Source organism: Heteronotia binoei, chromosome 19 (genome assembly GCF_032191835.1).
Source record: "Heteronotia binoei isolate CCM8104 ecotype False Entrance Well chromosome 19, APGP_CSIRO_Hbin_v1, whole genome shotgun sequence".
NCBI classification, from domain to species: domain Eukaryota; kingdom Metazoa; phylum Chordata; class Lepidosauria; order Squamata; family Gekkonidae; genus Heteronotia; species Heteronotia binoei.
This window is the reverse complement of record NC_083241.1, coordinates 4030923-4053091: the sequence shown is the minus strand read 5'-3', so window position 1 is coordinate 4053091 and position 22169 is coordinate 4030923. Positions and strand designations below refer to the sequence as shown.

At 47.8% G+C, this 22169-nt stretch overlaps 1 protein-coding gene across 1 annotated transcript in view; it reads left to right on the top strand.

Annotated features, from left to right (window-relative positions):
* Window positions 1-840: 840 nt before the first annotated feature.
* The window catches only part of MAP2K1 (mitogen-activated protein kinase kinase 1), a 74207-nt gene continuing 52878 nt past the window's right edge, over window positions 841-22169 (top strand). Inside the window, exon 1 of the mRNA XM_060259748.1 lies at window positions 841-1027. Coding sequence (XP_060115731.1) covers window positions 948-1027 — 80 coding nt within the window. The 5' untranslated portion in view covers window positions 841-947. The remainder of the gene's footprint in view (window positions 1028-22169) is intronic.

Here is a 22169-nt window from a genome sequence, read left to right as displayed (position 1 = left end):
TCAAGGCTGTGACAAGCATAATTGAACTCCAAAGGGAGCTCTCGCCATCACATTTAAAGGGACAGCACACCTTTTCAATTCCTTCCTTCCATAGGAAATAATGAAGGATAGGGGCACCTTCTTTTGGGGCTCATAGAATTGGACCCCCTGGTCCAATCGTTTTGAAACTTGGAGGGTATTTTGGGGAGAGGCACTAGATGCCATAATGAAAATTTGGTGCCTCTACCCCAAAAAATAGCCCCCCCCCCCGAGCCCCAGATACCCACGGATCAATTCTCCATGATTTTCTATGGGAATAAATCTCCATAGGGAATAATAGAGTTCCCAGCAGACATTTCCCTCCCCTCCCCCCGCTTTCTGACGACCCTGAAGCGGAGGGGGGGGAGGGCCTCCAAACCGGGGGATCCCCTGCCCCCACCTGGGGATTGGCAACCCTAGCCCAAGGCGAGGAGAGGGCGCGCGCCTGCCAAAACCCAAGCAAGCCCTGCAGTTTGCAAAGCGCGCCCCTCGCCTGGCTGGCTTGCCGGCCTCCCCCTTGGCCGCTGGGGCGCCTTCCTCCCATCTCCAACAGCGCGCCTAGCCCCAGCCCCTGCCGCCGGAACGCGCTCCCCTCCCCGGCCCAGGGCGCAAGGATGGGCACCGAGGCTCCGCGGTGGCTTCAGCGCGCCAGCCCCGTGCGCCGCACACATGCGCGTCGTGCAGCGCCAGCCCCTTTGCACATGCCCCCGAGCCGAGGGAGGAGCCATCCATCGGGCTGCTGGGCGCCTGTTGCCGCCTCGCCTCGCCTCGCCTCGCCCGGCTTTGGCTTTAAAGGGACCCCGACCCAGCCTTGCAGGGTGGGAGCCCGGCGCTCTTGCAAGAGGCAGAGCTCGCCTGGCCCCGAGAGCCCCGTCCGCTTCTGCATCCGCCGCCGGGAGGGAGCTGCGCGCTTGGCGGGAGAGGAGACCATGCCCAAGAAGAAGCCCATGCCCATCCAGCTCAACCCCGCGCCCGACGGCTCCGCCATCAATGGCACCAGCGCTGCGGAGTGAGTCGCCACCAGCCAGGCGGGGCTAGGCTAGGGGGGCGGGCGGGCGAGGAAGGGATCCTTGGCTGGATTTCGGAGGATGCAGGACTGGGTTTGCCGGGAAGTTTGCAGCAGCCAAGAACGGGGCTTGCAGAGAACCCGCTTATATATCTTTAAATCAGGCATCTCAAACTCTTGGCTGAAGATGTCCAAACGGCGTATTGGAGATTTCCAGCAAGGCATAAATTGTTGGAGCGGACCATTGAATCGAGATATTTGGGGGACCGGGGGGGGGGGGCGTTACAAAGCCGAGGAAAAAGGGTATTGATGGCTAACCTTTTAAATCTGTGGTCGGTATTTTTTGTTTGTTTGTTTAAACGAGAACATAATGTAGCCGTTTTCTTCCTTCCAAAATATCATCCCTCTGTCTGGGTCACCGTGGGGTTAGTAAAAGCACATCCTGCCTTTTCCATGAGTTGGTAGAACTAAAGAACTCTGGTCCTTTATTGTTGCTTGCGGTTGTTCCATAACAGCCAAAACTGTTACAAGAGTTGCCATTCAAAACAATTTTCATCAGCACAGCTTTGGTGAACTGGAGAAACTTGCGCTGGAAAGAGTGGAGGGGAACTTGCCAACAGGTCCGGTTGGGTCCTGGAGATCCTAGCAGGATGTTGGATTTCTCATGAGATGTCTGCTGTGGATTTGGCCCTGTACCTACCTTGTTTCAGATGGTGCGGATTAGTGGTTAGGCCAGGGGGCCTGAAACCTGTTGCTCCCCAAACCAAATGTGGTCCTTTTTAAAAAGAAAATGAAATCTTTAAGTTAAGGTGTACTGGAGGAGTGTAGGTGGGAGGCTAGAATCATGCCAGTCTGCGAGAGGAACGGGCAGAAAAGGTTTTTAAGAGACAAAAAGATGCTTTATAAAAAAGGGAATGATGGAAGGGGGACATTTGCCAATAATCTAAACACTAACCTTGTGCAGATTTAGTCTAAGACACTAAAGCAGTCACGCAACCACTATTTGGCCTGCAGAAACTATGACTTATTAACCAGTATGTCATTTTTAAGTCACGTTAAGTTGGCGTTTCAGTAATGCAAATAGGCTCTCTTATTCTGGCTCTTTGTTGATCTCTTGTTCTGAATGCTTGATGTCTTTTGGCTCTTTAATTATGAAAACTTGCTGGTCCTTAAGTTAGACTTTTGGATTAGTACTAAGACCCAAATCTGAGGACCAAAGACCCATTGCTGTCTTTGACTAGTCTACATTGCAAGGTTGTTGTGAGGAGGACTCTATATGCCCTCTCGTGCTCTTTGAAAGAAGGAGTAGCATACAGATGTTGTAGCTCTTTTCTGCTTAATGTTTTACTTTTATGGACATCACCTATGTGAACGATTCCTGTGCAAACATACCTGACCTGTAGAAAAATGTATGTCTGCATGGCTTTTGCTGAAAGAGACTTGCATTCCTTAACATGGATGTGTTCCGGTGAACCTTTTCCTCTTCCTTGGGAATAATTTCAGTCGCAGTCAGTCACAATGGTGGACTTTGTGAGACAAAAGGAATGAGAAGCCTTGTATTCTGGGTGTGGTCAACTATGGAAAATCATCCTAGCTCAGTTAATAGATGAGCTCGATACTCAAGTAAAGAGAGAGTTTTCACAATGGAAAGTGGCATTCCCCCTTCATTTAATGTATTAATAAATGATCTGGAGATGAGGATGAACAGTGAGGTTATCAAGCTTGTTAAAATGACACCAAATTATTCAGGATTGTGAGCACCAAAGCAGGCTGTGCAAAGGTCTGAAAGGATCTCTCAAAACTGCATGAATGGACAGCAAGCAATCTGGCAAGTGAGGGCTGTTTTGTAAGTAACTGTAAGCCAGGGGTGGCCAAACTTGCTTAACATAAGAGCCACATAGAATAAACATCAAATGTTTGAGAGCTGCGGAAGGAAGGAAGATAGGGGAGAGAGAGGTGGAAAGAAAGCAACTTAAACTTTAAATGCATTCTCCAAGCTGCTGGCTGGATTGCCTTGGAGAAGTGATTTAAAGAAACAAATGCCTTCTCCAAGCTGGCCAACAGGGCAGTGGGGGCTTTGAGATCTACACAATATGTGTGAAAGAGCCACATGTGGCTCCCAAGCTACAGTTTGGTCTCCGGTGGTGTAAGATGATCACTGTTGGCACAAAAAAGAAAAACCCCAGTCTGGAAAAGCCTTATATACATCACAGTCACATGTACACTGAATTGGCTGTGACTAACCAGAAAGGGATTTGGGGATTGTGCTGGTAAGTGCTCTGAGAAGAGCTATTCTGTGCATAAGAGCAGTTTCAGAGAGGCGGCTTTCACTTTGGGGAAAGGAACTGAGAAGCAAAGGACTGATACCCCAATGCCTTTCTGTAAGGGCTCGATTTGTATAGTTCCAGTCCCCAGTCTTCAAAATGAAATTGCAGAGTTGGAAAATCATGGGAATGATGAAGCAACTTTAAATACATTCTGCAAGCCTCCGGCTGGCTGGGCTTGGAAAAGTGATTTTAAGAGAGAAATGCCTTCTCCAAGTTGATCAACGGGGCAGTGGGGGCTTTGAGATCTACACAATATGTGTGAAAGAGCCACATGTGGCTCCCAAGCTACAGTTTGGTCTCCGGTGGTGTAAGATGATCACTGTTGGCACAAAAAAGAAAAACCCCAGTCTGGAAAAGCCTTATATACATCACAGTCACATGTACACTGAATTGGCTGTGACTAACCAGAAAGGGATTTGGGGATTGTGCTGGTAAGTGCTCTGAGAAGAGCTATTCTGTGCATAAGAGCAGTTTCAGAGAGGCGGCTTTCACTTTGGGGAAAGGAACTGAGAAGCAAAGGACTGATACCCCAATGCCTTTCTGTAGGGGCTCGATTTGTATAGTTCCAGTCCCCAGTCTTCAAAATGAAATTGCAGAGTTGGAAAACCATGGGAATGATGACAGGGTTAGAACACATTCCCTATAATGGTAACTTTATGAAGAAACAAAAACACGATAGAGGTCTGTAGAATTATCCATACTGTGGAGGGAGTGAATTGAGTGACTGAGATTTTTTTCCTTCTTCTTCTTCCTTTCTTGTAATTCTGGGTCAGTCAGTAACATTGATTGGCACTAGTAGGTCCAGAACAAAAAAAAAAGAGATGCTTTTTCACACAACATTTGATTAACTGACAGAGCAGGGGTGGTCAAACTTGCTTAACGTAAGAGCCACATAGACTAAACGTCAGATGTTTGAGAGCCGCAAGACGTGAGCATCAGATGTTTGAACAAGGAAGGCAAATAGATGGGGGAGGGAGAGGTGGAAAGCAAGCAACTTTAAATACATTCTGCAAGCCACCGGCTGGCTGGGCTTGGAAAAGTGATTTTAAGAGAGAAATGCCTTCTCCAAGCCGGTCAACGGGGCAGTTGGGGCTTTGAGAGCCACAAGATATGTGTGAAAGAGCCACATGTGGCTCCTGAGCCACAGTTTGGCCACCCCTGCTACACAGTTTACAGCCACAAGGTACGGCTTTAAAAAGTGGGTAAGAGATTGAGTCTACAAATTACTTTTAGCCTGGAGAGCTCAGTAGAACCTCCTTGTTCATAGGCAGCGTACCCTCTGAATACCAGATTCTGGGAGGCAAACAGCAAGTAGAAGGTTGTGGACTTCCAAGTGGCTGGACCACTGTTGGAAACAGCATGTTGGATTGGATGGATCCTTTAGGTCTGATCCAGCAAGGCTTACTCGTGCTATCCTCAGGCTTGTTTTGGTAGCTAAGTGTGTGTCACTAAATGCTTTTTCCAAATGCTTGACATGTTGCTATGTTGTCAAATCATTTAATTTGCATCCCGGGGTTATGTTTCAAGGCAGGCTGTGACGTTAGGTCTCATCGAAGCTTCAGACTGCAGATTTCACAGGGGTCACCAACATTCCCTGCTTTCTTCTTAAAAAATTACTTTTAAAAATTACAATATTTGTATCAATCCCTAACTCTCAAAGCAGCTTCAAGCAATATAGGATAGGAAAAAAGGAAAGGTCCCCTGTGCAAGCACCAGTCGTTTCTGACTCTGGGGTGACGTTGCTTTCACAACGTTTTCGCAGCAGACTTTTTATGGGGTGGTTTGCCATTGCCTTCCCCAGTCATCTACACTTTCCCCTCAGCAAGCTGGGGACTCATTTGACCGACCTCGGAAGGATGGAAAGCTGAGTCAACCTCGAGCTGGCTATCTGAAAACCCAGCTTCCACCAGGGATCGAATTCAGGTCATGAGCAGAGCTTAGGACTGCAGTACTGCAGCTTTAACGCTCTGCGCCACGGGGCTCTTAATATAGGATAACAAGCAAGTAAATATAGAGGAATAAATTACTTAAGATTGCAGCAGAGGAAATGAAAACAGGAGAATTTGTCAATCCCCCCCCCCCCCACAAAAAAAAAATTAAAAACTTAGGAGAATATAATTGTTATAACTTTGTGCCGAAACATTGGTGTTGTATGTGTCTGGAGACGATGTCCTGCAATGAGGGAATACTTTTGTGCATCTTGTGTTCCAAATCTGGACCAGAACAGCAATTTGTCGACTTTTTGCTTTCAGCAGAAATATTGGGGGAATTGGTGTGCTCCTCTTCCTTTCTGCTGGTTGAAAGTGCTGGTGCTTGGATAGCCCAGGCAAGCTAGATCTCATCAGATCTCAGAAGCTAAGCAGGGTGACTGTGGTTAGTACTTAGATGAGAGACTGTCCTTGAAATACCCAGCCAGGAGGCAGAGGCAGGCTTTATTCAGTCACCTCTCTGAATATCCTCCAGGTCCCCAGAAGAGGTCAGACACTGGAGGTCGACATGACTGCTGCTTGGCCTCCCAAGATGGGAGCATATACGGCCGGGGCTACGCGAACTGCACTGGCTGCCGATTGTATACCGGGTCCAGTACAAAATGCTGGTGATTACCTTTAAAGCCCTATATGGCCGAGGACCGACCTACCTGAGGGACCGTCTCTCCCCGTATGAGCCCCAGAGAGCACTGAGGTCAGTAGGTAAAAACAGATTGACCACCCCTGGGCCAAAAGAAGTTAAACTTCGGACTACCTATGCACGGGCCTTCTCTACCGCGGCCCCATGTTTGTGGAATCAACTCCCAGAGGAGGTGCGGGCCCTGCGGAACCTTGATCAGTTCCGCAGGGCCTGCAAGACCACCCTTTTCAAACAGGCATTCATGAACGGCTGACCAAGTCCACAAAGAAACATCAAAATGGTCCAGTCTGGAGATCCGCCATCATTACACAAATTGACAGGCATAGCGTCGATTAATAACGGTACTGTCAGATTTAACTTAATGTTTTTAGACTTAGTAACTGTTTTAACTAATGTATTAATCGGTTTGGGGTTAATTTAATGTTTTGTTAAATGTATTGTTATTTTGCTGTTGTTAGCCGCCCTGAGCCTGCTTGGCGGGGGAGGGCGGGATATAAATAAAATTTTACTTACTTACTTACTTACTTCTGGGTATAGATACCCCCTCCTCCAAATATACAAAAATATCCAAAGGGGGGGGGGGGAGAAAAAGCCATCAAGTCACAGCTGAATTATGGTGACTCCATAGGGTTTTTCTCCATAGGAATGATGAAGACTCCATAGACTTCAGAGATGGTTTGCCGTTGCTTGCCTCAGAGAAGAGACCTTGGACTTCTTTAGTGGTCTCCCATCCATGTACTAACCAGCTTAGCTTCACAAGATCTGATGAGATCCAGCTAGTCTCAGCCATCCTGGTCAGGGCCTTGTTTTCTTTACCTTTTGGGAGGGAAAGCTAGGTGGTTGGTTTTCTTATCAAACCACAAGGGATATTTACCTTTGGCTCTTTGGACATTAGATTGTAGGATGCTGATTTGATTTTTGGAGAATTGTAATTAGGGAGGGGCAGAACTGGGGATGGCTACTGAGAAAGACAGGCTGGCTCCCAATTCTGCTATTCTGTGGTAGTGCTGCTCTTTTAAAGTCTTTAATGTTGTCTAGTCCATGTTTAGGAGCCCCGTAGTGCAGAGTGGTAAAGCTGCAGTACTGCAGTCTGAGCTCTCTGCTCACAACCTGAGTTCGATCCCTGCGGAAGCTGGGTTCAGGTAGCCGGCTCAAGGTTGACTCAGCCTTCCATCCTTCCGAGGCTGGTAAAAGGAGTACCCAGCTTGCTTGGGGGCGGGGGGGGAGTGGAGATGATTGGGGAAGGCAGTGGCAAACCCAGGACCAGTGCTAGGCTTTCTGGCACTCTAGGCGAATCACCCACTAGCGCCCCCCGCCCATTATTAAAAAAAATATAGGGAAAATGAAGAGCACAAAACTTGAAACTTTTCACATTGTTAGTTTACTGATTTTTAATTTTTTAAAAAATGTGATATGTTATTTAAAAATTGTGAGAATACGTGCTTGCCGGCCAAGCCAGGAAGGAGGGTGGTGGGACAGGATGAGGTGGGAGACCAAGTTGCACATTGGGGAGAGGGGGGGTGGCTTGGCTTTGTTGAGGGCAGCTTGGTGATCAAGGTGACAGCGGTCAGGAGCCAAAGTAATGTGTCTGGGAGGGGGCACCCAGTGGTGCCCCCTAGGCCAGGTGGCGCCCTAGACGACTGCCTACTTTGCCTACTCCCACGCAGCGGCCCTGGGCAAACCACCCTATAAAAAGTCTGCTGTGAAAACATCAGGGTGCGACGTCACTCCAGAGTTGGAAGCGACTGGTGCTTGCTCAGGGCACTACCTTTACCTTTTTTTTTTTAGTCCATGCTTGCTTTGCTCTTTCCATATGTAACATCCATGAACACAGGGAACTGCCTTATAGGAAGTCAGACCTTCTATCCACCAAAATCAGACTTGTCTGCTCTCCCAGGTCTCAGTTCTTTCACATTGCCGGCTGCCTGATTCTTTTAAAACTGTGTGTGTGTGGGGAGACCATCTGCTTGCACAGCAGATGCTCCAATACTGAGCCATAGCCTCTCCCCTAAGTTATTTCATTCCACCTCATGTAGAATTGTGTCTTTGATGCAAAGGGAGGGACGGTGGCTCAGTGGTTGAGCATCTGCTTGGTAAGCAGAAGGTCCCAGGTTCAATCCCCGGCATCTCCAACTAAAAAAGGGTCCAGGAAAGTAGGTGTGAAAAACCTCTGCTTGAGACCCTGGAGAGCCATGAATGGGGCTGTGGTTCAGTAGTAGAGCATCTGCTGGGTAATCAGAAGGTCCCAGGTTCAATCCCTGGCATCTCCAACTAAAAAGGGTCCAGGCAAGTAGGTGTGAAAAACCTCAGCTGGAGACCCTGGAGAGCCGCTGCCAGTCTGAGTAGACAAGACTGACTTTGATGGACCGAGGATCTGATTCAGTAGAAGGCAGCTTCAGATGTTCATATGTCTGGGGGAGGGATGGTGGCTCAGTGGTAGACTGTCTGCTTACTAAGCAGAAGGTCCCAGGTTCAATCCCCGGCATCTCCAACTAAAAAAGGGTCCAGGCAAATAGGTGTGAAAAACCTAAGCTTGAGACCCTGGAGAGCTGCTGCCAGTCTGAGTAGACAATACTGACTTTGATGGACCCAGGGTCTGATTCAGTATAAGGCAGCTTCATGTGTTCAAAGTCTGCGCCTACTGTGAGACTTCTGGAGAGGAAAGCATTGTTTTAGAAGAAGAGCTTTGTTTGGTCAATAATTCCATTTTAGGAGTGGGGAGTAGGGTTGCCAATCCCCAGGTGGGGGCACGGGATCCCCTGGTTTGGAGGCCCTCCCCCCGCTTCAGGGTCACTAGAAAGTGGGAAGAGGGGTGGGAAATGTCTGCTGGGAACTCTGTTATTCCCTATGGAGACTTATTCCCATAGGAAATAATGGAAAAATTATCCTCGGGTATCGGGCTCTGGAGGAGCTGCTGTTTGAGGTAGAGGCACCAAATTTTCAGTATAGCATCTGGTGCCTCTCCCCAAAGTATCCCCAAGTTTCAAAATGATTGGACCAGGGGATCCAATTCAATGAGCCCCCCAAAGAAGGTGCTCCTATCCTTCATTATTTCCTATGGAAGAAAGGCATTTAAAATGGTGTGTGCTCCCTTTAAATGTGATGGCCAGAACTTCCTTTGGAGTTCAATTATGCTTGTCGCACCCTGACTCCACCCCCATAGTCTCCCAGCTCAACCCCCGATTTCTCCTGGCTCCACCGCAAAGTCCCCACCCCCAAAGTCCCCAGATGTTTCTTGAATTGGACTTGGCAACCCTGGTGGAGAGAGCTGGACATAAAGCATCCTTGCTTATGTCTGTTAATCAGATTTGGAGATCTTGAGATTGTTCAGGAAAGTTACCTTCCTTTACCCGTTGTGCAAAAGCTGCAAGTGTTTAGCTGAATGGCTAGAAAGGCAAGAATGACTGTTGAGCCCACGTTTGCTTTGCTTGCACTTTCCTGAGCCAGGGCTAATTGGAGCCCTGGAAATTTCTTGGTGAAGACACTGCTTGGCTTTGAATTCCTTCGCGAAGGCACTTTGGAAAGGAAATGAAGAGTGATTCATACAGGCTGCAGATTCTCCAGTTGCAACTCCTGGCAATGGGTGATGACAAATGGGTAATGACAGAATGGTTTTAGAAGAAGAAGACTGCAGATTTATACCCCGCCCGTCTCCCTGAATCAGAGACTCAGAGCGTCTTACAATCTCCTATATCTTCTCCCCTCACAACAGACACCCTGTGAAGTGGGGGCAGATTTATACCTCGCCCTTCTCTCTGAATCAGCGACTCAGAGCGGCTTACAATCTCCTATATCTTCTTCCCCCGCAACAGACACCCTGTGAGCTGGGTGGGGCTGAGAGGGCTCTCACAGCAGCTGTCCTTTCAAGGATAACTCCTGCAAGAGCTATGGCTGACCCAAGGCCATTCCAGCAGCTGTAAGTGGAGGAGTGGGGAATCAAATCCAGTTCTGCCAGATAAGAGTCCGCACACTTAACCACTACACCAAACTGGCTCTCAGTTTTAGAAGAATCGATCCTTGAAGATCCTGTGCATTTAGGGGGAGGAATTTGTAAGTTTCCTGCATTGTGCAGAGGGTTGGACTAGATGACCCTGGAGGTCCCTTCCAACTCTATGATTCTAGGATTCATTATAGCACCTTTTTTCCCCAAATGTTTTTCCCTTTCCATTAATTCCACAATTTGATCAACAAGGAAGTTGCAAGCATGTTCCTGTCCGTTTTCCTCTCCCTCTTTCTTTTTTGGCTTCAGTACTGGAAGAAACCAGATGCAGAAAAGACGATCCAGGCTCTCTTTACATAAGCCGCCTATTATGTCCCTTTGCATTATCTGGAAGTGGGACCCAGTATTCATTTGGATAATGTAGTCATGGGTGTGTGCAGAGGGGAACTGAGTATTTGAATAAGCAAGAGCTTCAGATATTAGGGGTAGGTCTTATTTATTTAGAATTCAAATCCAGCTTGCCTTCCGGGATGATTAACAAAATATGTAATCAAATATGAAACGTATATGGGGGCATATGCAAATAAAACTGTTATGCCTGTTTGCTCCTGACTATTTAAAAGTCTAGCAGCATTTATGAAACCGCTTCTTGAACTCCACAGAGGTGCATCTGTGGTCACCCTTTCCTCCTTTTTTTCAGAGGTTCCCATTAAGAAGCTATCCCCAGCTTGTGTGAGTACTGGTATAGTGAGTACTGGAAAGGCCTGGGTTTGAATCCCTGCTTGGGCTATGAAACTCACTGTGTGACCTTGAGCCAATTGTCCTCTCACATCCCAGCTTACCTGACAGGTTGGCGTGAGGATAAAATAAAGAACCTTATACACCATCCTGAGCTCCTTGAGAACCAATTTGGTGTAGCGGTTAAGAGCACAGACTTTACTCTCGGAGAACCGGGTTTGATTCCAGGCTCCTCTGCTTGCAACTGCTGGAGTGACCTTGGGCCAGTCACAGTTCTTTCAGAGCTCTCTCAGCCCCGCCTACCTCCCAGGGTGTCTGTTGTGCAGAGAGGAAGGGAAGGAGATTGTAAACTGAGTCAAGAGCGGGGTATAAATTAATCTCCTCCTCCTCCTTTTCAAGAGCAGTTTTCTCAGAGTTCTCAGCCCCACCTACATCACAGGTGTCTGTTGTGGGGAGAGGAAGGGAAGGAGATTGTAAGCCACTCTGAGTCAAGGGCGGGGTATAAATCTAATCTCCTTTTCAAGAGCAGTTTTCTCAGAGTTCTCAGCCCCACCTACATCACAGGGTGTCTGTTGTGGGGAGAGGAAGGGAAGGAGATTGTAAACTGCTCTGAGGCTCTGAGTCAAAGGTGGGGTATAAATCAAATTCTTCTTCTCCTCCTCCTTCTAGGAGGCAGATTGCGACAGAGTGCAGGGAAAGATGCTTCCGAGATACGTGGGGCCAAACCTCCACCCTAACACATACTCCACAAAAACGTATAGAGTCGGCTCCTGCCAAATTCCCAGGGATGGAATTCTAGCAGGAGCTCCTTTGCATATTAGGCCACACACCCCTGATGTAGCCAATCCTCCAAGAGCTTACAAAAAAGAGCCTTGTAAGCTCTTGGAGGATTGGCTACATCAGGGGGTGTGGCCTAAAGAAGAAGATCCAGTCTCATGGCAAAACGACACAGAAGATCCTTGTGACCCCTTGGGATTACAGGATTCTGAAGGTCAGGATCAGCACGCAGCAGGCTGAGGCCCTCCAGGTAAAACATGCTTGGCGCCCCAGGGGTGGAATTCTCACAGGAGCTCCTTTGCTTATTAGGCCACACACCCCTGATGTAGCCAATCCCCCAAGAGCTTACAAAAAAGAGCCTTGTAAGCTCTTGGAGGATTGGCTACATCAGGGGGTGTGGCCTAATAGGCAAAGGAGCTCCTGCTAGAATTCCAAGCTCTTGGAGGATTGGCTACATCAGGGGTGTGTGGCCGAATAGGCAAAGGAGCTCCTGCTAGAATTCCAAGCTCTTGGAGGATTGGCTACATCAGGGGGTGTGGCCTAATAGGCAAAGGAGCCCCTGCTAGAATCCCACCCCTGCATCTGCCATAGATGAGAGGTTTTATGCACGAAAACAACAGGCAAAGATTTAAATGAGCAGAGCTGTCAAGTGCTGTGGCAACCCTGCAGGGTTTTCAAGGCAGGAGACTTCAGAGGTGGTTTGCCCCACTGATAACAAGTTAATTGCCCTTCCCAGCACTTGCTTGTCCCAGAGAAAGCTTGGTGGGGTGGGTGTTTATGAATCAGTCCAAGAAAAGGGGAGCGTCGTTCCAGAGTAACCTTGGAATGGTTCGCTGAACCAGCCCTTGAATCCCTGTCCAGTCTCAAGAGCAGAAATTGTTGTGACCACTTTCTATCTTAATAGTTGTGTGCTGACTCACAGTCATACCAGGGTCATGGCGGAGTTTTCAAGGCAAGAAATGAGCAGATGGGATCTGTCACAGCGTCCCTCCATATAGCAACCCCAGTTTTTCTTAGTGCTCCCGTCCAAGTACTAACTGGGGCTGACCCTGCTTAGCATTGGAACATTCAGGTCAAGGAGAGAGATGTTCAGAGGTGGTTTGCTATTGCCTGCCTCTGCGTAGTAACCCTGGATTTCCGTGGGGGTCCCCCATTCAAATACTGACCGGGGCCGACCCTGCCGGTTTGGTGTGGTGTTTAAGTGCTTGGACTCTTATCTGGGAGAACTGGGTTTGATCCCCCTCTCCTCCACTTGCACCTGCTGGAATGGCCTTGGGTCAGCCATAGCTCTGGCATAGGTTGTCCTTGAAAGGGCAGCTGCTGTGAGAGCCCTCTCCAGCCCCACCCACCTCACAGGGTGTCTGCTGTGGGGGAGGAAGGTAAAGGAGATTGTGAGCCGCTCTGAGACTCTTCGGAGTGGCGGGCGGGATATAAATCCAATATCATCATCTTCTTCTTCCTCCTCCACTTGCACCTGTTGGAATAGCCTTGCGTTAGCCATTGCTCTCGCAGGAGTTGTCCTTGAAAGGGCAGCTGCTGTGAGAGCCCTTTCAGCCCCACCTACCTCGCAGGGTGTCTGTTGTGGGAGGAGAAGATATAGGACATTGTAAGCTGTTCTGAGTCTCTGAATCAGAGAGAAGGGCGGGGTATAAATCTGCAGTTATCTTCTTCTTTTCTTCTCCTCTTCCAAGTTCTAACCCCATCAGGCTAGGCTGAGCTATTAGGAAAAGCTGCAATGCTCTTCTTTTAGTTAAGGAACACCTTGCGACAGTTAGCTTTCAAAAACGTAGAAAGAACAAGCAGAAAAAACTAGAACAAGCTTTTCCTCTTTTTTGCTACAGGAGTTAAAATGTTAGGAATTGTGAGCAGTTCTTTCTTCATGCTTGGGCAGGAAAGAAAGAAAGCAGATAATCTTTAGGTGTCGTTTCCCATGAAGGTATCCATTGCAGGTTCCACAACAATGAAGTCTTTATTACTCATCTATTTAAAAGTGTTTATTACTCATCTGTTTAAAAATAATCATAGCTTTGGGTTTTTCCTATTTTTCATTTTTCCTATATGAATCAGTTCAGCTGTTGAAGACATTGTTTCCAAATGCATTCACTTTTCAGATAACTGAGGTGTGCTGCTTTATCAAATGGCCGGAGATTTTGATGCTTTGTGGAAATATAGTGTAAAAGATTATCAATATAGTGTATATATAGAGAGCCAGTTTGGTGTAGTGGTTAAGTGCGTGGATTCTTATCTGGGAGAACCGGGTTTGATTCCCCACTCCTCCACTTGCACCTGCTGGAATAGCCTTGGGTCAGCCAGAGCTCTCTTATCTGGGAGAACCGGGTTTGATTCCCCTCTCCTCCACTTGCAGCTGCTGGAATGGCCTTGGGTCAGCCATAGCTCTTGCAGGAGTTGTCCTTGAAAGGGCAGCTGCTGTAAGAGTTCTCAGCCCCATCCACCTCACAGAGTGTCTGTTGTGGTGGGGGAGAGAAGATATAGGAGATTGTAAGCCACTCTGATTCAGAGAGAAGGGCGGAGTATAAATCTGTAATTCTGTAATTGATTGTTAGCCACCTGAGTCCGTTTTCGGAGAAGGCAGGATATAAATCTAAGGTAAATTTTAAAAAATAAATCATTCTGTTAAAGTGAAGGCACATTGTGATACTCCTTTGGGTAGTAAAGGGTGGGTATAACTCCAATCTCTGGGAGAGAGATACACTTTTACGTCTTAATTCTTGTGCTTGGATTGCCTGTAGTTGGAAAAAGTATGGTGGTTAGACTGTCGGACTTGTTATCTTGGAGACTCATGTTAAAATCTCTACTCTGCTGTGGAAGCTTATTGGGAGACCTTGGTGGCAGTCACACATTCTCACCCTAACCTTCTTCGCAAGGTTGTTGTGAGGATAACATGGACGAGAATGAGGGCAAACAAATTTGAATCAGCACTGGGGAGAAAGGCAGGGGTATAAATGAGATAAACTAATAGATTGGTGATCTCTATTTTGGCTGTGGAAAGTGCTATGGAATCACAGCCAACTTCTGATGGTCTGTACGCTTTTCGAGGCAAGGGATGGCTTGCTACTGCCTGCCTTTGTGTAGCAACTCTGGACTTCCTTGATGGTGTAGCCAGTTTGGTGTAGTGGTTAAGTGCATGAACTCTTATCTGGGAGAACCGGGTTTGATTCCCCACTCCTCCACTTGCAGCTGCTGGAATGGCCTTGGGTCAGCCATAGCTCTGGCAGTGGTTGTCCTTGAAAGGGCAGCAGCTGTGAGAGCCCTCTCCAGCCCCACCCACCTCACAGAGTGTCTGTTGTGGGAGAGGAAGATGAAGGAGATTGTAGGCTGCTCTGAGACTCTGCCCTTGAAAGAGCAGCTTCTGGGAGAGCTCTCTCAGCCCCACCCCCCTCACTGGTGCCTGTTGTGGGGGAGGAAGGGAAAGGAGATTGTAGGCCACTCTGAGACTCTGTCCTCAGAGTCTCAGAGCCGGTTTGGTGTGGAGAGCCGGTTTGGTGTAGTGGTTAAGTGTGCGGACTCTTATCTGGGAGAACCGGGTTTGATTCCCCACTCCTCCACTTGCACCTGCTAGCATGGCCTTGGGTCAGCCATAGCCCTGGCAGAGGTTGTCCTTGAAAGGGCAGCTGCTGTGAGAGCCCTCTCCAGCCCCACCCACCTCACAGGGGGTTGTGTGGGGAGGAAGGTTGAGGAGATTGTGAGCCGCTCTGAGACTCTTCGGAGTGGGAGGGCGGGATATAAATCCAAAATCTTCTTCTTCTTCCTTGAAAGACCATCTTCTGGAAGAGCTCTCTCAGCCCCACCTGCCTCACAGGGTGCCTGTTGTGGGGGAGGAAGAGAAAGGAGATTGTAGGTGGCTCTGTGAAATTCGGAGTAGAGGGCGGGATATAAATCCAATATCAACTTCTTCTCCCATCTAAGTCCTGAGCAGACCTTATTTTCTGAGATCTGCCATACAGGGCTAGCTTGGGCGGTGTGGGTCAGGGTGGTCTCTGCTTTAGGTGGCACTGGTGGGTAGGCCTGTCAATGGTGATTATCTGTGGTAGCTAAATGGAACTTCCATGAACAGAGGCAATATATACTCCTGAATGCCTGTCTTTCCATTTTTGTAATCTTTTGAGGGCTTCTAGTGTTTTGGCGACTATTGGAGATGGCTAGGTGGACTCTTGCCTGATTCCGCAGAGCAGTTATTGTATTCTTAAAGGCCAGAAACTTAATCTCTCCCCCCCACCCCCCATATTTAGTTCTGCTCAGTTCTGCGCTTGGATACCAGACGCATAGGAACAAGGAACACATACAACTGTGTTAAACAACTCAATAGAGAAACTCTGTATATGTTTCTCTGATGTATACGTTTCTCTGATGGATCTCCTGATGGTGCCTGGGTTTTTGGCTACTGTGTGACACAGAGTGTTGGACTGGATGTGCCACTGGCCTGATCCAACATGGCTTCTCTTGAGTAGATACATGTGTGCCAGAAAGAACACTGTTACCTGTACTGGAAGAAGTTTTTTACTGGGAATGAAGGGAAAGTGTTGAAGAACATAGAATATCTACTCTTGAGGAAGCCTACCATATGAAACACTTCCTTTAAGTTAGCGGGAGTGTTGAGCAGTTTGCTTGGAACGGCTTGTGGAGCTGATTTTGTGGCAGAAATCCTTTCATGGATACCCACTATAAGTATTTTATTTTCAACAGAATGTTTACTAGGTTTATACCCAGGTCTCCCAGAATCTACTCTGACCCTCTAACCACTACACCACACTGGCTCTTCACTTCAAACTGTGGAATCAACCCCCCCCCCCCATATTTTAATAATGGTCTTATATAAATTTAAGATTTTATATTGTTTTTACTGTGAGAACTGCTTCACACAGGTCTCTGGGGAGGGGACTTACAACTTTTCAGAATGAATAACTTCATCAGATTCACGAAATTGAGGAAGCGAGTAAGAGGAGGCAGAATTCTTTGTGGAACCAGATGTCCTTGCTGTCCTTTTGTCACTGATCCTGCCTTGGCTTGTGGTTGCAACGGGAAGTGATTTCTCTTCATCTTCGCTAGAAGCACTCGGGGCTGTTGCCACCAAAACCGCCTCTTTTCCTTTTGCTGGCCTTTACACAAGTCACAAGACTCTTGCAGGCCAAGATGGCTTCTTTCCTCCCACGCGTCTCCTCAGAGACCACAAGGAGAGCAAGCGGATCCGGCAGCATCGGACCAACAGTCCGTCCAGGCCAGCGTTCTGCGTGGTTTCCATGGGGGCTTCTGGGACTTTCCCATGGGGGCTTCTGTTCGATGAAACATTATTTAGGCTGATCCTGCATGTAGCAGGGGGTGGGACTAGATCAGGGGTGGCCAAACTGTGGCTCGGGAGCAACATGTGGCTCTTTCACACATATTGTGCGGCTCTCGAAGCCCTCACCACCCCATCAGCTGACTTGGAGAGTGCATTTCTTTCATCTTAGGCGGGCAAGGCAGTTGGCCCCTTTCCTGGAACACGACGATCTGGCAACAGTGATCCATGCAACGGGTCACCTCAAGGTTGGACTACTGTAATGCCCTCTACATGGGGCTGCCCCTGTGCCGAACCCGGAAGTTGCAGTTAGTGCAGAATGCCGCCCGCCCGGCTGTTATTAGGGCTCCCCAGGTGGGAGCACATTCAGCCGGGGGCTCCGGGGGACTGCACTGGCTGCCAATAATATACCGAGTTCAGTACAAGGTGCTGGTTATTACATTTACAGCCCTATATGGCCTAGGACCTGCCTACCTTAGGAACCGTCTCTCCCCACATGTTCTCCAGAGATCTGGTTCTCAAAATCTGCTAGTAATCCCCGGGCCAAAGGAGGCCCGTCTGAAGTCAACCAGGGATAGGGCCTTTTCGATTACAGCCCCTTGCTGGTGGAACCAGCCACCGGAAGAGGTGTGGGCCCTGCGGGATCTTAAGCAGTTCCTCAGGGCCTGTAAGACAGTCCTCTTCCGGTTGGCATATAACTGACTGTACCTGAAAACTCCAAAGGAAGGTTGTAGGATAGCACACTGATAGATCGTTTTCTTGTTTTAACTGCTGCAAACTATTTAATGTATTTTAATATTCATTAATCTTATTGTTAGAATTTTATGTTGTAAGCCGTCCTGAGCCCGCCTCGGTGGGGAGGGCGGGATATAAATCGAATGAAATGAAAAAATTTCTCTCTTTAAATTACTTCCCCAAGCCAGCCGGCAGCTTGGAGAATGAACTTAAAGTTAAAGTTGCTTTCTTTCCACCTCCCCTATCTATTTTCCCTCCCTCCCTCCCATCGTTGTAGCTCTCAGACATTTGACATTTACTCTATGTGGCTCTTACATTAAGCAAGTTTGGCCACCCCTGGACTAGATGGTCTGTATGACCCCTTCCAATTCTATGATTCTGTGAAGTTCACCCCACAGTCCAGGAGGGTCCCTGCCTTCCCTCCTGGGGTTCATTCCTGCCAGTGGCGCTCAGGTCCAATTTATTCACAAGGCCGACAGGACAGAACTTCCTAGTGGACCTTTGGAAGGGCTCAGGCTCTCACATGAACACACATGCAGGTACCTTACTTGGAATCAAACCACTGGTCCATCACAGTCAGTGTTGCCTATGCAGACTGGTAGAAGCTCTCTAGGGTCTTGGTTAGAAGCTTGCTTGTTGCCATCAAGTCACAGCTGACTTAAGGTGACTCCTGTAGGGTTTTGAAGGCAAGAGACATTCAGAGGTGGTTTGCCATTGCCTTCCCCAGCAAGCTGGGTACTCCTTTTACTGATCTCGGAAGGATGGAAGGCTGAGTCAACCTGGAGCTGGCTACCTGAACCCAGCTTCCACCGGGATCAAACTCAGGTCATGAGCAGAAAGTTTGGATTGCAGCACTCCAGCTTTACCACTCTGTGCCACGGGGCTGCTCTTTTTTTTTCTGGGTTAGTGCAGTCACTCACTACCTGACCCTTTTGACTGAGGATCTGAACGTGGGACCTTCTGCATGCCAAGCAGATGCTGTGTCAGTGAGTCAGAGCCGGTCCTCTTTCAAACCCTGCTGCAACTTAAGAATAGTAGCCATGTATGCTGTAGGTACTGCAACGGAGTGCAAAGTAAACATATTTCAACAGATAGTTCCTTGTCTTAAACACAATGCCTGCGTTCCCACGGGGAGAGCGTTTTCCCCCTTACTGGAGTCTTCTTTAAATAAAGCCACGATGGTTTGCTGCTAGGGGAAACAGCTGCGCTTTCTTCCTCTGGCAAAGGTCACTTTTCTTTTGGGGGCCAGATTCTGGGCAGCAGATTCCGTTCCGCTTTCCCTCTCCTATCCGGAGTGGGTCTGTGTGCGGCTTTCTTCATTTGGCTTGATCTGTTTCTGTGCGGCGTGCCGATTTTTACTCTCCGGATCTGGTTTTCACCTTCAACTCGATAAATGTTCCAAGTGGGCAGCCATGTTGGTCTGAAGCAGTACAGCAAAGTAAGAGTCAAGTTGTACCTTTAAGACCAACAAAGTTTTATTCAGAATGTAAGCTTTCATATGCATGCATACTTCTTCAGATGAGGGGATGGGATACAGTGGGCTGAAATACATATAGTTGTAGAGTGTAAACATCCGGACCAAATGGTCTTCCAATTTATTATACTATTTTGCCATTTGATCCTTTGTATCAGTTTACACTCTTAACCCACCAACTACATGTATTTCAGCCCACTGTACCCTTTCCCCTCGTCTGAAGAAGTATGCACGCATACGAAAGCTTACATTCTGAATGCAAATGCAATTTTGGGCTGTATCAGCAGAAGTATAGTGCCCAGATCACGTGAAGTGATGGTATCACTTTACTCTGCTCTGGTAAGACCTCACCTAGAGTCTTGTGTTCAGTTTTGGGCACCACATTTTAAGAAGGATATAGACAAGCTGGAACGGGTCCAGAGGAGGGAGACAAAGATGGTGAGGGGTCTGGAGACCAAGTCCTATGAAGAAAGGTTGAAGGAGCTGGGGATGTTTAGCCTAGAGAGGAGGCAGCTGAGAGGTGATATGATCACCATCTTCAAGTACTTGAAGGGCTGTCATCTAGAGGATGGTGTGGAATTGTTTTCTGTGGGCCCAGAAGGTAGGACCAGAACCAATGGGTTGAAATTAAATCAGAAGAGTTTCTGGCTCAACATTAGGAAGAACTTCCTGACTGTTAGAGCGGTTCCTCAGTGGAACAGGCTTCCTTGAGAGGTGGTGGGCTCTCCTTCCTTGGAGATTTTTAAACAGAGGCTAGATGGCCATCTGACAGCAATGAAGATCCTGTGAATTTAGGGGGAGGTATTTGTGAGTTTCCTGCATTGTGCAGGGGGTTATACTAGATGACCCTAGACTAGAGGTCCCTTCCAACTCTGTGATTCTATGAATAAAACTTTGTTGGTCTTAAAGCTGAAACTTGACTCCTACTTCAGTAAATGTTCTTTAGTGCTGAATCGAATCCTGTCTGAGGATCTCTTGAAGCGGAAAAGCACATTTCCAGCTGGACCCTGTCAGAAGCCAACAGCTGTTTGGGGAGGACGGCTCTGTTTCCCGCATAGAGATGCCTAGCAAACATCTGCCCACAGCCCTGTCTGAATAGGAAGAGAGCAAATTCCATCGGAACGTTGTTGACTGGCATTCCGCCCTGGCTGTGACATACAATTTATGTCCTCTGAGAGATTTCATCACCCTGTAGACATTCCACAGGGAGCAAGAATGCTCTCATGTTGAGGGCCAGAAATGCTTGGGAAAGTGGATTTCTCTAATCTACGGTCCCTGTAGGAGGTTTTCTTTTAAGCAGATCTCGAAACACGTTTCAAATTCCTAAGGAACTGACACTAAAATTGTAAGAGGCGACCAGTATCATTTGAGAAAATGCTAACTTTCCCATCTTCCAGAATAAAATAATTTAGATGCCAGGTAACTAATTGGGATTTTTTCCAGCTCTGCCCATAAATCCCTATAAAGCAGAAAGCATTTTAGTTTTTTTTTATTAATGCTTTGTCAGTCTATAATAAAGGACTTGGTAATTCTTGGGCAGGGATAATGAATCAGTTGTTTTGTTTACCACTGAAGGGTATTCTAGGGTAACCAGCTTATATAATGCTGCAGCATGACATTATTTTGCTGTAACAGCTTGGAGATTACAAAAAAAAAAATATCTGTCGTTAGCTCTCCAAATCGGGCCAAATTCACTTTATGAAATTGGATTTTGTTTAAATTCGGGAGTAATACTGCCCAATTAAAGCTTGGGATTGTGTGGCAGATAAATCTTCTTCCCTAAAGAAAACTACGTAGTGCCCTACAAGTCAAGATGCTGTCTTTTCAATTTAGCAACAGGTAGACCGCTGAACTGGGGATGTTTAGCCTGGAGAGGAGGCAGCTGAGAGGTGATATGATCACCATCAAGTATTTGAAAGGCTGTCATCTAGAGGATGGTGTGGAATTGTTTTCTGTGGCCCCAGAAGCTAGGGCCAGAACCAATAGGTTGAAATTAAATCAGAAGAGTTTCTGGCTCAACATTAGGAAGAACTTCCTGACTGTTAGAGCGATTCCTCAGTTGAACAGGCTTCCTTGATGAAACTTGATACAGGAGCAGAAAAAGGTCTACAACAGGAGGGGGTCTGTGACTTAATGGTAGAACATCTGCTTCGCTTGCAGAAAGTCCCAGGTGTGCCACGGAGAGAGCTTGGCAAAGCAAGTTCTCCCTTCCCCCCCTTCTCCCCAAGGGAGGAGTCTCAGCCAATGGAGAAAACAGAGGTTTTGCTCTGTAGCTCCTGTGCGATTGAGCAAGCCTTGCAAAGCAAGCTGTTATGCAGAAGGAAGCAAAATATAAGGCAGGGGTGGCCAACGGCCACCCTGAGCCTGCTTCCGTGGGGAAATATGAAAAATAAATAAATAAACGGTAGCTCTCCAGATGCTCTGTGCCTACAACTCCCATCAGCCCCAGCCATTGGCCATGCTGGCTGTGGCTGATGGGAGTTGTAGGCAAAAAAACATCTGGAGAACTACCGTTGGCCACCCCTGATATAGGGAGAAAGAAGCAGATGACAGCCAGTTGCTCGAGGGCCTGATAGGAGCCCTCCAGGGGCCTGATTCAGTCCCTGAACTGCATGTTTGACACCACTGCAGTAGATGATGGGAAAGACCTCAGCTTGAGACCCTGGAGAGCTGCTGCCAGTCTGAGTAGATAAGACTGTCCATGATGGACCAAAGGTCTGATTCTTTATAAGGCAGCTTCACATGTTCAGTGTCAAGGGACTGTGTGACCCAGTCTGGGTTTAATTTTTCAAAGGCTCAGCTCCACCCCTGTAAACGGGAAAGGAATAAAGGAGAGTGCCTCTTGGAAATGAGCGGAGGGCTGCAGGTCAAAGGAAAATCTTGGGCCTCTCTCTTTCAAAGTGCTCGGGCACCTGGCATCCAGAATAGGAAGCGATTTCCCGTTGCTGGAGAGGGTAAAGAGGAATGCATGGGTTGGCAGAGCACTTGGTGAAGGTCTCCCATCACCTACTGCCTGGTCCTTTCAACTGGAGATGCTGCAGGGGATAGAGCCCGGGACCTTTTGCATCCCAAGCAGATGTGAACCAGTTTGGTGTAGTGGTTAAGTGCGCGGAATCTTATCTGAGAGAACCGGGTTTGATTCCCCACTCCTCCACTTGCAGCTGCTGGAATGGCCTTGGGTCAGCAATAGCTCTCTTATCTGTGAGAACTGGGTTTGATTCCCCACTCCT